Source organism: Dama dama, chromosome 32, assembly GCF_033118175.1.
Source record: "Dama dama isolate Ldn47 chromosome 32, ASM3311817v1, whole genome shotgun sequence".
Classification (NCBI taxonomy): domain Eukaryota; kingdom Metazoa; phylum Chordata; class Mammalia; order Artiodactyla; family Cervidae; genus Dama; species Dama dama.
This window is the reverse complement of record NC_083712.1, coordinates 40,457,264-40,471,509: the sequence shown is the minus strand read 5'-3', so window position 1 is coordinate 40,471,509 and position 14,246 is coordinate 40,457,264. Positions and strand designations below refer to the sequence as shown.

At 38.2% G+C, this 14,246-nt stretch overlaps 1 protein-coding gene across 1 annotated transcript in view; it reads left to right on the top strand.

Annotated features, from left to right (window-relative positions):
* The window catches only part of LOC133050544 (A disintegrin and metallopeptidase domain 3-like), a 134,041-nt gene that overhangs the window by 106,700 nt on the left and 13,095 nt on the right, over positions 1-14,246 (top strand). The window contains exons 17-19 of the mRNA XM_061134787.1: positions 1,490-1,576; positions 6,748-6,871; positions 9,594-9,756. Coding sequence (XP_060990770.1) covers positions 1,490-1,576; positions 6,748-6,871; positions 9,594-9,756 — 374 coding nt within the window. The remainder of the gene's footprint in view (positions 1-1,489; positions 1,577-6,747; positions 6,872-9,593; positions 9,757-14,246) is intronic.

The following is a 14,246-nucleotide window of genomic DNA, read 5'->3' as shown; positions in this document are numbered from 1 at the left end:
TAAAGGAGATCAGTCCTGGGTGTTCATTGGAAGGACTGATGTTGAAGCTGAAACTCCAATACTTTGGCCACCTGATGCGAAGAGCTGACTCATTGGAAAAGACGGTGATGCTGGGAACGATTGAGTGCAGGAGGAGAAGGTGACGACAGAGGATGAGATGGTTGGATGGCATCACTGACTCAGTAAACATGGGTTTGTCTGGACTCTGGGAGGTGGTGATGGACACGGAGGCCTGGCGTGCTGCAGTTCATGGGGTCGGTAAGAGTTGCACATGACTGAGTGACTGAACTGAACCCTTCCTACATAACTACTGTAAAATCCCTAGTTTTGATTAGACAGACCTTTTTCCATATATTTACTTACCAATAGTGATAGAAAATAACGAATGTTTTAGACTTCATCACATGTTAGATATTCTGACAGATAACTGAGGAAAGTGTGCAGATAATCTTAGATGTCCCCCAGAGTATTCAAATTAAATTAAAATTTTGGTAGAGGAATATTAACTTGCAGTCTACATCAAAATCAGGTTAAATAAATAACTAAAACACAAATTTGCATTTAGTGAGCATTTACTATGTCCCAAACTATTTTTGTTCCTTTATGTGTAATAAGTTATTTCATCCTCATAACCTATAACTTGGGTATAATTTCTATTTCAAAGTCAAGGTTAGATAAACTGAGGTATGAGGATAACATTGCTTTTGTAAAAGACAAGGAATACTTTATTAAAGTTAGAAGAATGTAAAAAGGACTGGTTGAAGCACTGGTATTGAGCATTGATCAGTGGGCTCTATGATTAAAGAAGTTCTTGCACGGAATATTGGTTCTGTCAGTCAGTGGTGGCATGACCTAAAAAGTGTACATTTAGTTCTCATCAAATATAAAGTGTGGATAAAAATATCTCCCTCTCAGGGTCAATGTGAGCATATATATGAAAATGCATAGAAAGTGCAAAGGCCCATTACAAATGCTCATTACAATTTGGCTTGTTTTGTTCTTATACCAGCTATAATTTTTAGCTTCATAATTTCTATGCCTTGTAGAAAAGACATAGAAAAGTTCTGTGTTTTCAGGTATTTCAAGAATGTTGTCTACTTTTATTTAGAGACAAATTAGAGAAAATTTCTATGGCACTTGAAAAGCACTGAATGGACATTTCTTGTATTGTATTTTATTTTTAAAATCCCTTTCCACATTAAAATAAGAACCTCCTATAACATACCAAATTACAATACTTTAATAATTTTCATTGGCTATTAGTAAGCTCACAAATCTGCTCCTTCAAGGGAAGCAATATCTTATTGTAAAAACTTGATATTTGATAAAGTAATAATGTACCATTTTGACCTAAAGCTTTTCATTAGAATGAGTAGATGTTATGAAATTCAAATTCATCCTAAGTATCATATTGTGTATCTAATTTCTTATACTAAGTACAGTTAATGAATTCCTGACTTTAAAGTTGTTGGTTGTTTTATCATTTTAGTTTTGTTACAGTGGTGGTTGTCTTGACCTCTCTCAATACAGTCAGTATCAAAGCTGCGACCCAAATATCAAATGCAGAGGACATGGGGTATGTAATTGTTACTCTATTTTATGTACAGTTTTAAAATACACATCATAACATTTTCCAGGATAATAATAAGTTTCAGAATTATGGATGTGGAAATTTCTTTAAAAATTTCAGTTAAATGTAGAAACCAAATTTCATTATTTATACCTGTGTGAACATTCTATGTATTCTTTCAGATCATTACACACTTCATGAGCTAAAAACTTTTAAACTTTTTACAAAAAGGCAATATTAAACATAAGCTATTATAATGTTATGTAGAGACTGCATAATTTTGGAAATAGATATATTTAGTGTTACATGTATACCAATTCAGTTCAGATCAGTCACTCAGTCGTGTCCAACTCTTTGTGACCCCAAGGACTGCAGCACGGCAGGCCTCCCTGTCCATCACCAACTCCCAGAGTTTACTCAAACTCATATCCATTGAGTCAGTGATGCCATGCAACCATCTCACCCTCTGTCATCACCTTCACCTCCCATGTTCAATCTTTTCTAGCATCTGGGTCTTTTCCAGTTAATCAGTTCTTCACAACAGGTGACCAAAATATCGGAGTTTCACCTCCAGCATCAGTTCTTCCAATGAACATTCCGTACTAATTTCCTTTAGGATGAAATGGTTGGATCTCCTTGCAGTCCAAGGGACTCGCAAGAGTCTTCTCCAACACCACAGTTCAAAAGCATCAATTCTTTGGCACTCAGCTTTCTTTGTAGTCCAACTCTCATATCCATACATGACCACTGAAAAAACCATAGCTTTGACTAGATGGACCTTTGTTGGCAAAGTAATGTCTCTGCTTTTTAATATGCTGTCTGGGTTGGTCATAACTTTTCTTCCAAGGAGCCAGCGTCTTTTAATTTCATGGCTGCAGTCACCATCTGCAGTGATTTTGGAGTCCCCCAAAAATAGTCTGTCACTGCTTCCACTGATTCCCCATCTATTTGCCATGAAGTGATGGGACCAGAGGCCATGATCTTAGTTTACTGAATGTTGAGTTTTAAGTGAACTTTTTCACTCTCCTTTTTCACTTTCATCAAGAGTCTCTTTAGTTCTTTTTGCTTTCTGCCATAAGTGTGGTGTCATCTGCATATCTGAGGTTATTGATATTTCTCTTGGCAATATTGACTTCAGCTTGTGCTTCATCCAATTCAGCATTTCTCATGAGGTACTCTGCATATAAGTTAAGTAAGCAGGGTGACAATATACAGCCTTGACATACTCCTTTCCTGACTTGGAACCTGTGTGTTGTTCCATGTCCATTTCTAACTGTTGCTGTATTGACCTGCATACAGATTTCTCAGGGGGCAGGTCAGCTGTTCTGGTATTCCCATCTCTTTCAGAATTTTCCACAGTTTATTGTGATCCACACAGTCAAAGGCGTTGGCATAGTCAATAAAGCAAAAGTAAATGTTTTTCTGGAACTCTCTTGCTTTTTCAGTGATTCAACAGATGTTGGTAATTTGATCTCTGATTCCTCTTCCTTTCTAAATCGAGCTTGAACTTTTGGAAGTTCACAGTTCATTTACTGTTGAAGCCTGACTTGGGGCATTTTGAGCATTACTTTGTTAGCATGTGAGATGATTGCAATTATGTGGTAGTTTGAGCATTCTTTGGCATTGCCTTTCTTTGGGGTTGGAATGAAAACTGACCTTTTCCAGTCCGGTGGCCACTGCTGAGTTTTCCAAATTTGCTGGCATATTGAGTGCAGCACTTTCACAGCATCTTCTTTTGGGATTTGAAATAACTCCATTGGAATTCCATCACCTCCACTAGCTTTGCTCGTAGTGATGCTTCCTGAGGCCCACTTGACTTCACATTCCAGGATGTCTGGTTCTAGGTGAGTGGTCACACCATCATGATTATCTGGGTCATGAAGATCTTTTTTGCAAGGTTCTTCTGTGTATTCTTACCACCTCTTCTTAATGTCTTCTGCTTCTGTTAGGTCCATACCATTTCTTTCCTTTATTGTGCCCATCTTTGCATGATTATGTCCTTTCATTTCTCTAATTGTCTTGAAGAGATCTCTAGTCTTTCCCATTCTATTGTTTTCCTCTGTTTCTTTGCATTGATCACTGAGAAAGGCTTTCTTATCTCTCCTTGATATTCTTTGGAACTCTGCATTCAAATGGATATATCTTTCCCTTTCTCCTTTGCCTTTAGCTTCTCTTCTTTTCTCAGCTATTTGTAAGGCCTCCTCAGACAGCCATTTTGCCCTTTTGCTTTTCTTTTTCTTGGGGATGATTTTGAACACTGCCTCCTTTACAATATCATGAACCTTTATCCATAGTTCTTCAGGCACTCTGCATATCAAATCTAATCCCTTCAATCTATTTGTCTCTTCCCCTGTATAGTCATAAGGGATTTGATTTAAGTCATACCTGAATGGTCTAATGATTTTCTCCAGTTTCTTCAATTTCAGTCTGAATTTGACAATAAGGAGCTCATGATCTCAGCCACAGTCAACTCCCGGTCTTGTTTTTGCTGACTGTACAGAGCTTCTCCATCTTTGACTGCAATGAATCTAATCAATCTGGTTTTGGTATTGACCATCTGGTGATATCCATATGTAGAGTCTTCTCTTGTGGTGTTGGAAGAGGGAGTTTGCTATGACCACTGCCTGCTCTTCGCAAAACTCTGTTAGCCTTTGTCCTGCTTCATTCTGCTTCATTCCAAGGCCGGATTTTCTCATTACTCCAGGTATTTCTTGACTTCTTACTTTTGCTTTCCAGTCCCTATGGTGAAAACGACATCTTTTTTCGGTATTAGTTCTAGAAGGTCCCGTAGGTCTTCATAGAACTGTTCAACTTCAGCTTCTTCAGCATTACTGGTTGGGGCATATACTTGGATTACTCTGATACTGAATGCTTTGCATTGGAAACGAACAGAGATCATTCTGCTATTTTGAGACTGCATCCAAGTACTGCATTTCAGACTCTTTTGTTGGCTATGATAGCTACTCCATTTCTTCTAAAGGATTCTTGCCCACAGTAGTAGATATAATGGTCATCTGAGTTAAATGCACACATTCCAGTCCATTTTCATTCACTGATTCCTAAAATATCGACGTTCACTCTTGCCATCTCCTGTTTGGCCACTTCCAATTTGCCTTGATTCATGGACCTAATATTCCAAGTTCCTATGCAGTATTACTCTTTATAGCATTGGACTTTACTTCCATCACCGGTCACATCCACAACTGGGTATTGTTTTTGCTTTGGCTCCATCTCTTCATTCTTTCTGGAGTTAGTATATACATGTATACATTTATACATAAATGTAAATACTGCTTATAATTGAATGCATGACTCTGATGCTGGGAAAGATTGTGAAGGCAGAAAGAGAAGGGGATGACAGAGGATGAGATGGTTGGATGGCATCACCAACTCAATGGACAAGAGTTTGAGCAAGCTCCAGGTATTGGTGAAGGACAGAGAAGCCTGGTGTGTTTCAGTCCATGGGGTTGAACACGAGTGAGTGACTGAACTGACCTGAATTGAACTGATAACTGCTATATACTAAATACTCACAAACTTTATTTCTATTACACATTACTCACAATCTAATATATTTTTGACAACAGAGTTCCTTGTCCATTGAAATCTGTCTCAGATCAGTGACTTCAATTTATTCTTCTCTATGGTTCTTTTGTATTTGAAGTAATTCACTGATGACTTTTGGATAATATTGGATTTTTATTTAACTGTTGTAAATAGTGGTACAGTGGACACTGTTGTACGTTCACCTTGCAGAGTTATTTGATTTCATAAATTGATTGCCTTGAAATCTGATGGGCCAAATATATGCATAATTTGAATTTAATAAATATTGCATGTCTTTAGGAAATACTATATCGGTTTTTCTTCACCCACCAGGAGTGAAAACATTTCTTCAAATTCAGGCCAGATGAGCTTCTTAGTTTACTAATATCTTCTCACATGCTAAATTTATTGCTAATTTGCATTTTTAAATTAATAGTAGAGTTTCAGTGTGTCTGATCACATTTTCCATTTGCACTTTTATCTCTCTATCCAATGTGAAATCATCACCTGAATTATAGAAATTCTGTGCCCTATTTAAGATTTTCTAAGCATGCATTTAGCTTTAAAATGGTAGCTAGTATCTCCCATTATCTTGATGCTTCATACTTTCTATAGTAATCCTGGAGAAATTGACCTGTCTGTGTGTCTTGTATCAAAATTTACCTCCTTTTTACACACCCTATTATTTAAAATTTCTTTTATGTTCCATTCCCTTATTATTTAATTTCAATTTAATTTTGCCTGAACTTACCCCAAGATTCCCTATTCTGCTTCTGACCCATCTTTTGATTCATCCATAAGGTCATATCTGTAAATATATTCTAGCCTTCCTCTGCTGTGCTGTGCTGTGCTTAGTTGCTCGGTCATGTCTGACTCTTTGTGACCCCATGGACAATAGCCTGCCAGGCTCCTCTGTCCTTGGGGATTATCCAGGCAAGAATACTGGAGTGAGTTTCCATGCCCTCCTCCAGGGGATTTTCCCAACCTAGGGATCGAACCTGGGTCTGCCGCATTGCAGGCTGAATTCTTTACCGTCTGAGCTACAAGGGAAGCCCAAGAATACTGGAATGGGTAGCCTATCCCTTCTCCAGGGGATCCTCCCAATCCAAAAACTGAACCGGGATCTCCTGCATTGCAGGTGGATTCTTCACTAGCTGAGCTACCAGGGAAACCCCCTAGCCTTCCTATTTTCTAGCAAAATTGATTTTTCCAACTGCACCTGAATAAGTAAGCTTTGCCCTTTAGTTTTCTCCCCATGTTTTGTAAAAGTTGACTCTTAGAACAGTTTTATAAAATATCTGGCATAATTCATAAAAAATTCAACTCCTGCTATAATTTTTAGCTTCATAATTTCTCTGACTTTTTAGAAGAGACAGGTGTATCAAGAATGTTGTCTACTTTTATTGAAGACATAAATTAGAGAAACCCTCTGTAGCATTTAAAAAGCATTGAATGGACATTTCTTGCATTGCATTTTATTTTATAGTTATTTTCCACATTGAATTAAAAACAGTCTGTAACATACCAAATTGCATTACTTTAATCATTTGCTTTGGCTCACAATCAATACTAATCCATTTAATTTTTATATGACATAAAAAATGGTCTTCTTTATTTTGGTTTCATTCCAGGTTTGCAATTCTCACTTAAATTGTCACTGTGATGCTGGATATGTGCCCCCAGATTGTTCAGATACACCCTCATCACCAGGAGGAAGTATCGATGATGGATTTTGGAATTTAGACGAAGATACATGTTAGTAACTAAATGACTGCTCCAACAGAGTCTTCTGTATCCTTACAGCCCCATTGTCTATGTGGCTATTAAGCAGTGAATATGTGGAAAATGCAATCAAGGAACTAACATTTTCATTTTATTTTACCTAATTACAAGTAAACGGTCACTTTGTAGTGCTATTATATACAGCACAGCTATAGATTATGTTCTCAATCAAAATGTTGTATGTGCTTTTAATTCAAATCTAGCCATGAACATTTTAATGTGTCATGTTAATTTTAACCATGGTTTCCCAGATTTTTTTTTATTTATACAGCAGTTTTCTAGATTTGTTGCTGTTCAGTCACTAAGTTACATTTGACTCTTAGGCGATCCCATCAACTGCATCACTGCCAGGCTTCCCCGTCCTTCACTAGCTCCTAGAGTTTGCTCACATTCATGTCCACTGAGTCAGTAATGGCATCCAACCATCTCATCTTTTGTCGCCCCCTTCTCCTCTTGCCTTCAATCTTTCCCAGTATCAGATCTTTTCCAACAAGTAGGCTCTTCACATCAGGTGGCCAAACTATTGCAACTTCAGCATCAGTCCTTCCAGTGAATATTCAGGGTTGATTTCCTTTAGGATTGACTGGTTTGATCTCCTTGCTGTCCAAGAGACTCTCAAGAGTCTCCTCCAGCACCACAACTCGAAAGCATCAATTCTTCAGCACTCAGCCATCTTTATGGTCCAACTCTCATATCCGTACATGACTACTGGAAAAACAGTTGTCTTGACTAGATGTACCTTTGTCCACAAACTGATGTCTCTGCTTTTTAATACCCTGTCTAGGTGTGTCATAACTTTCCTTCCAAGGATCAAGTATCTTTTAATCTCATGGCTGCTGTCACCATCCCCAGTGATTTTGGAGCCCAAAGAAAGAAAATCTGTCACTGTTACCACTTTTTCCCCTTCTATTTGGCATGAAGTGTTAGGCCCAGATGCCATGATCTTTGTTATCTGAATGTTGAGCTTTAAGCCAACTTTTTCACTGTCACCAAGAGGTTCATTAGTTCCTCTTCACTTTCTGCTGTTGGAGTGGTATCATCTGCATAGGTGAGGTTGTTGATATTTCCTCCAGCGAGAGAGATTCTTGATTCCAACTTGTGATTCATCCAGCCAAGCATTTTGCATGATTTACTCTGCATATACGTTAAAAGCTTTTTTTTTTTTTTTCTTTTTTGCTTGTTTAATATTAAAGGCTAGTATTTAAAATGTCATGCTACACAAGGGAAAATAAAGTTTGGATCCATATACAAAAGTTATTGAAAACCAGATGTTTTTAAATTTATTTTTTAATTGGAGTATAATTGCTTTCCAATATTGTGTTAGTTTCTGCTGTACAACAATATGAGTCAGCTATAAGTATACATATATCCCTTCCCTCTTGAGCTTCCCTCTCATCTCCACACCTCTAGGTCATCACAGAGGCCCGAGCTGAGCTTTCTGTGATACACGGCAGCTTGGTAAATTATTTTGAATCAACATATAATTGGATTGCTCCTGTGTTTCAGTGGCACAGATTCTTTTGTCATTTTGAGAGGGCATTAAATTTGTTTACACTTAATATCATGAGGTGGTGCAGTGGTAAAGAATCCACCTGCCAATGCAGGAGATGCAAGAGAGGTAGGTTCAATCCATCAGAGGGGAAGATGCACTGAGAAGGGAATGGCAACCCACTCCAGTATTCTTGTCTGAAAAATTCAATGGACAAAAGAACCTGGCAAGCTACAGTCCATGGGGTCGCAAAGATTTAGACAATTGAGTGACTGAGCATGCCCATGAATACACACAGTATCATCATAATTGGTTTGGTGGTAATTTTGATTGCTTGGTTTATATGTTTTTTTTTTTATTTTAATTTTCTGGTTTATTCCTTTTGCTTATTTGGACCAATTGGCCACAGATTTATTTTTGTAGTTTTATGCAAAATCTTTATAACAACAAGAGGAATATCAATTTTTTAAAATTAATGCAATAAAAATTAAAGCAATATCACTCTATACATTTGTTATGTAAATTTAACCTCATCTATTATTACTCTTTCTTTTTAATTAGCCTTAGTTATATATGTAATTTTCACTAAATAATTTTTAAAACATTTCTTTTTTTGGTCTTAAATACTAGTCTTTAATTTTACACAAAGCAGTGCAAAATAAGGCAGTTCCCCAAAGGGTGACTTGGAACTAGAAAATCCATGCTGAGAGTGAGAGTGTTAGTGTTAGTTGCTAAGTCATGTCTGACTTTTTGCAACCCCATGGAGCCTGCCAGGTTCCTGTGTCCATGGGATTTCCTAGGCAAGAATATTGGAGTGGGTAGCCATTCCTTTCTCCAGGGGAGGTCTGTTGTTGTTGTTGTTTTTTCTCTATTTTTTAAATAAAGGAATCTGTTAGATGGTAATATCAACCCAATATATTCTAAATAGCAGTGCAGTATGATAGGAATATGATAGTATAATAGAATGAAATACATTAGAATGTAGCACATAAATATTAAATATACATATAAAGATTAAATTACATATATTTAAGGGAAATATATAATGCATTTTGGGGTATAGTCACAGAAGTTTGGGAAACACTTTTAAGTTTAAATTTATTTGTTCTATGATTATATTATTTAAATTCCAAATTTTTATAATTCAAATTACTAAAATGATTTATATCACCTTTCAAAAGTTAAAAGGTATTGTTATGTCTTCAGCTAAAACTACAGACTTGATAAAACGACGTGGTGCCTCTCAAAAAAATAACCTTATGATCAGTCTCTACGTTTTCCTACCTTTCTTCATTTTAACTGCTATCATTGCTCTTAAATGGAATAAAATGAAGATATTTTGGAACAAAGAGGGAACAATAAGTGGGGAGTAAGTAAACACTTTTTTAATATTTAATATTTGAAAGGCTTTATGAGAAAATACAAATGTTATTCAGAATATTATAAATAGGAACTCGTGGCTCAGAGGTTAAAGCATGTGCCTGCAATGCGGGAGACCTGGGTTTGATCCCTGGGTCGGGAAGATCCCCTGGATAAGGAAATGGCAACTCATTCCAGTATTCTTGCCTGGAGAATCCCATGGATGGAGGAGCCTGGTGGGCTACAGTCCACGGGGTCGCAAAGAGTCGGACACGACTGAGTGACTTCACTTTCACTATGGATTGGCTTAATGCCTGTGCCTGTGTGTGCCTGTGTGTGTGTTCTTAGTCTCTCAGTCTTGTCTGACACTTTGTGACCTCATGGACTGTAGCCCACCCAGGCTCCTCTTTCCATGGGGATTCTCCTGGCAGGAATACTGGAGTGATTGGCCATGCCCTCCTGCAGGGTATCTTCCCAACCCAGAGAACTGAACAGGGGCCTCCAGCACCAAGGACTTCCCTTGTGGCTCAGCAGGTAAAGAATCCGCATGCAATGTGGGAGACCTGGGTTGATCCCTGGGTTGGGAAGATCCCCTGGAGAAGGGAAAGGCTCCAGGACTCTGGCCTGGAAAATTCCATGAACTGTATAGGCCATGGGGTCTCAAAGAGTCGGACTTGACTGAGCGACTTTCACTTTCACTCCTGCACTTCAGGCAGATTCTTTACCATTTGAGCCACCAAATGGTGGCTTATAAGTCACTTATAATGCTTATAAGCCTACCAAATGTTTAGAAATATACCAGATCTTTTTTTCAAACTTTAGGTACATGGATATCCTTCATGTCCATATAGGCCCAGGAACAACTGAATTTACTCAGTAAATCCTCAGTATCTTTCTAGTAGAAAGTCATGTTGGCGATAATTGCTTTTGAGGGTTCTGTCTACTTCCTAAGCAACCCCATTTTCCTTGTCTTGACATTTGGTAGTGCCAAGAAGCTAGAAAATGCTGGAAGGTAAAAGACTTCCAGAAAAACAACTATTTCTGCTTTATTGACTCTGCCAAAGCTTTTGACAGTATGGATCACAATAAACTGTGGAAAATTCTTAAAAGAGATGGGAATACCAGACCACCTGACCTGCCTCTTGAGAAATCTGTATGCAGGTCAGGAAACAACAGTTAGAACTGAATATGGAACAACAGATTTTACCAAATAGGAAAAGGAGTACATCAAGGTTGCATATCGTCACCATGCTTATTTAATTTATATGCACAGTACATCATGAGAAACGCTGGGCTGGATGAAGCTCAAGCTGGAATCAAGATTGCCTGGAGAAATAATAACCTCAGATATGCAGATGACACCACCCTTATGGCAGAAAGTGAAGAAGAACAAAAGAGCCTCTTGATGAAACTGAAAGAGGAGAATGGAAAAGTTGGCTTAAAACTGAACATTCAGAAAACTAAGATCATGGCATCTGGTCCCATCACTTCATGGGAAATAGATGGAGAAACAGTGTCAGACTTTATTTTTCTGGGCTCCAGAATCACTGCAGATGGTGATTGCAGCCAGGAAATTAAAAGACACTTATGCCTTATGCCTTATGACCAACCTAGACAGCATATTAAAAAGCAGAGACATTACTTTGTCAACAAAGGTCCATCTAGTGAAGGCTATGGTTTTTCCAGTAGTCATGTATGGATGTGAGAGTTGGACTATAAAGAAAGCTGAGTGCCAAAGAATGGATGCTTTTGAACTGTGGTGCTGGAGTAGACTCTTGAGAGTCCCTTGGACTGCAAGGAGATTCAACCAGTCCATCCTAAAGGAGATCAGCCCTGGGTGTTCATTGGAGGGACTGATGTTGAAGCTGAAACTCCAATACTTTGGCCAAGTAATGCAAAGAGCTGAGTCATTTGAAAAGACCTTGATGCTAGGAAAGATTGGGGGTGGGAAGAGAAGGGGATGACAGAGGATGAAATGGTTGGATGGCATCACGAACTCAATGGACATGAGTTTGGGTAAACCCCAGGAATTGGTGATGGACAGGGAGGCCTGATGTGCTGTGCTTCATGGGGTCACAAAGAGTCGGACACGACTGAGTGGCTGAACTGAACTGAACTGAATGATGAATAGAGAGGGGGCAGCACAGAATATGGGGCCGGAGGCAATAAATTGAGATGGAGCGGCATAGAATATATGGGGCCAGTAATGATGAATTGGAATTGGTGATGGACATGGAAGCCTAGCGTGCTGCAGTCCATGGGGTCGCAAAGATTCGAACACGACTGAGTGGCTGAACTAAACTGAATAATGATGAATAGAGATGGGGCAGCATAGAATATGGGGAAGGTGAGAAAATATAAGATCACAAAAAGTAAGGGAAAGCACATATGAAGGACATGGCCTATGTTACACAAAATTAATATTGCTCATGTGTCTCTGAAATTAGAGTTAAGGTACTTGCTCAGTTTTTCCTTTTTTTACAACAGAATTTAATTCTCTTTTAAAAATGAGGTATAATTACCATATATGATATTAGTTTCATGTGTATAATACTTTATATATAATGTAAAATGATCATAGTAAGTCTAGTTAACATTTGCTACATAGTTGCAAATTTTTTATTTTTCTTCTGATAAGGTCTTTTAAGATCTGCTCTTTTAGAAAGTCTTATATATGCAGTTAGTTATTATTGACTATAGTCAACATGCTGTCCATTACATCCCCAATGACATTTAGTTTTTAATTAGAAGTTGTACCTTTTGAACTTATTTACCCATTTTTCTCATCCCCACTCCAACCCATTACATATGGCAACCACCAATCTGTTCTCTGTATCTTTGTGGTTTTTGTTTGTTTGTTTTGGTTTTTTTAGATCTACATATAAATTGGATCGAACGTTGTCTTTCTCTGTCTGAACTTATTTCACATTCATACAGCTTTCTTTTACTGTAGCACAAGTATAGTTCACAATTTGCTTAGTAAATATTTAGGAAGACGAGAATGCAGAAGTAAGTGTAAAGAAGTGGGTCTCATTTCTCCATAAAAGTAAATCATTTTTGTTTCTCATATGTTTATCAGAGATAAAATGTTATAAAATTTCTATCAGCACTTCTGCTTACCAAGTAAGTTAATCTTAGTTATGAACATGTTAGCAGCAACCAATAAATTCAGGGCAGTATTCTGCATGATTCATATGGGAATTTATATAATCATTCAATTGTCATAAATTGATTTAATCAAATATTTGGCATAAGTCTTCCTGGGCTCTTATTTAAGACAGCTATGAAAAATCTGAATAGTTGCAAAGCTGAACCTAACTTCTGGAGGAAATGGTATACTTAAATATCACTAATAATAAATAACAAGATCTGCCTAAGTTTTAAGAGCATCAGTCAATTATTTCAGGGCTACAAGGGCAGGAAATGATGTAGGGCTGAAACACAAACGGGTAGCAAGGAACCGGATGCCTGTGAACCTGGTCATTCTCTCCGTCACCCAAAGGCTTTGATGACTGACCTCATCTCTTCTTGTCCATGTCCATTCTCTCCAAAATAACTGCTCTGCTTACACACGGCCCAGAGTACCACTCTCAATCATTCTAGTTTCATTTTCAAGTAAAAATCCTAATAATCTCTCAAAACCAGTGTCTGTTAGTTCAGTTCATTCCAGTTCAGTCACTCAATCGTGTCCAACTCTTTGCGACCCCATGAATCGCAGCATGCCAAGCCTCCCTGTCCATCACCAACTCCCAGAGTTTACTCAAACTCATGTCCATCGCGTCGGTGATGCCATCCAGCCATCTCATCTTCTGTCGTTCCCTTCTCCTCCTGCCCCAATCCCTCCCAGCACCAGGGTCTTTTCCAATGAGTCGCTCTTCGCATCAGGTGGCCAAAGTATTGGAGTTTCAGCTTCAGCATCAGTCCTTCTGATGAACACCCAGGACTGATCTCCTTTAGGATAGACTAGTTGGATCTCCTTGCAGTCCAAGGGACTCTCAAGAGTCTACTCCAGCACCACAGTTCAAAAGCATCAATTTTTCCATGCTCAGCTTTCTGCATAGTCCAACTCTCACATCCATACATGACTACTGGAAAAACCATAGCCTTCACTAGATGGACCTTTGTTGACAAAGTAAGGTCTCTGCTTTTTAATATGCTGTCTAGGTTGGTCATAACTTTCCTTCCCAGCAGTAAGCGTCTTTTAATTTCATGGCTACAATCACCATCTGCAGTGATTTTGGAGCCCAAAAAAATAAAGTCTGACACTGTTTCCACTGTTTCCCCATCTATTTCCCATGAAGTGATGGGATCAGATGCCGTGATCTTAGTTTTCTGAATGCTGAGCTTTAAGCCAACTTTTTCACTCTCCTTTTTCACTTTCACCAAGAGGTTTTTTAGTTCCTCTTCACTTTCTGCCATAAGGGTGGTGTCATCTGCATATCTGAGGTTATTGCTATTTCTCCAGGCAATCTTGATTCCAGTTTGTGCTTCTTCCAGCCC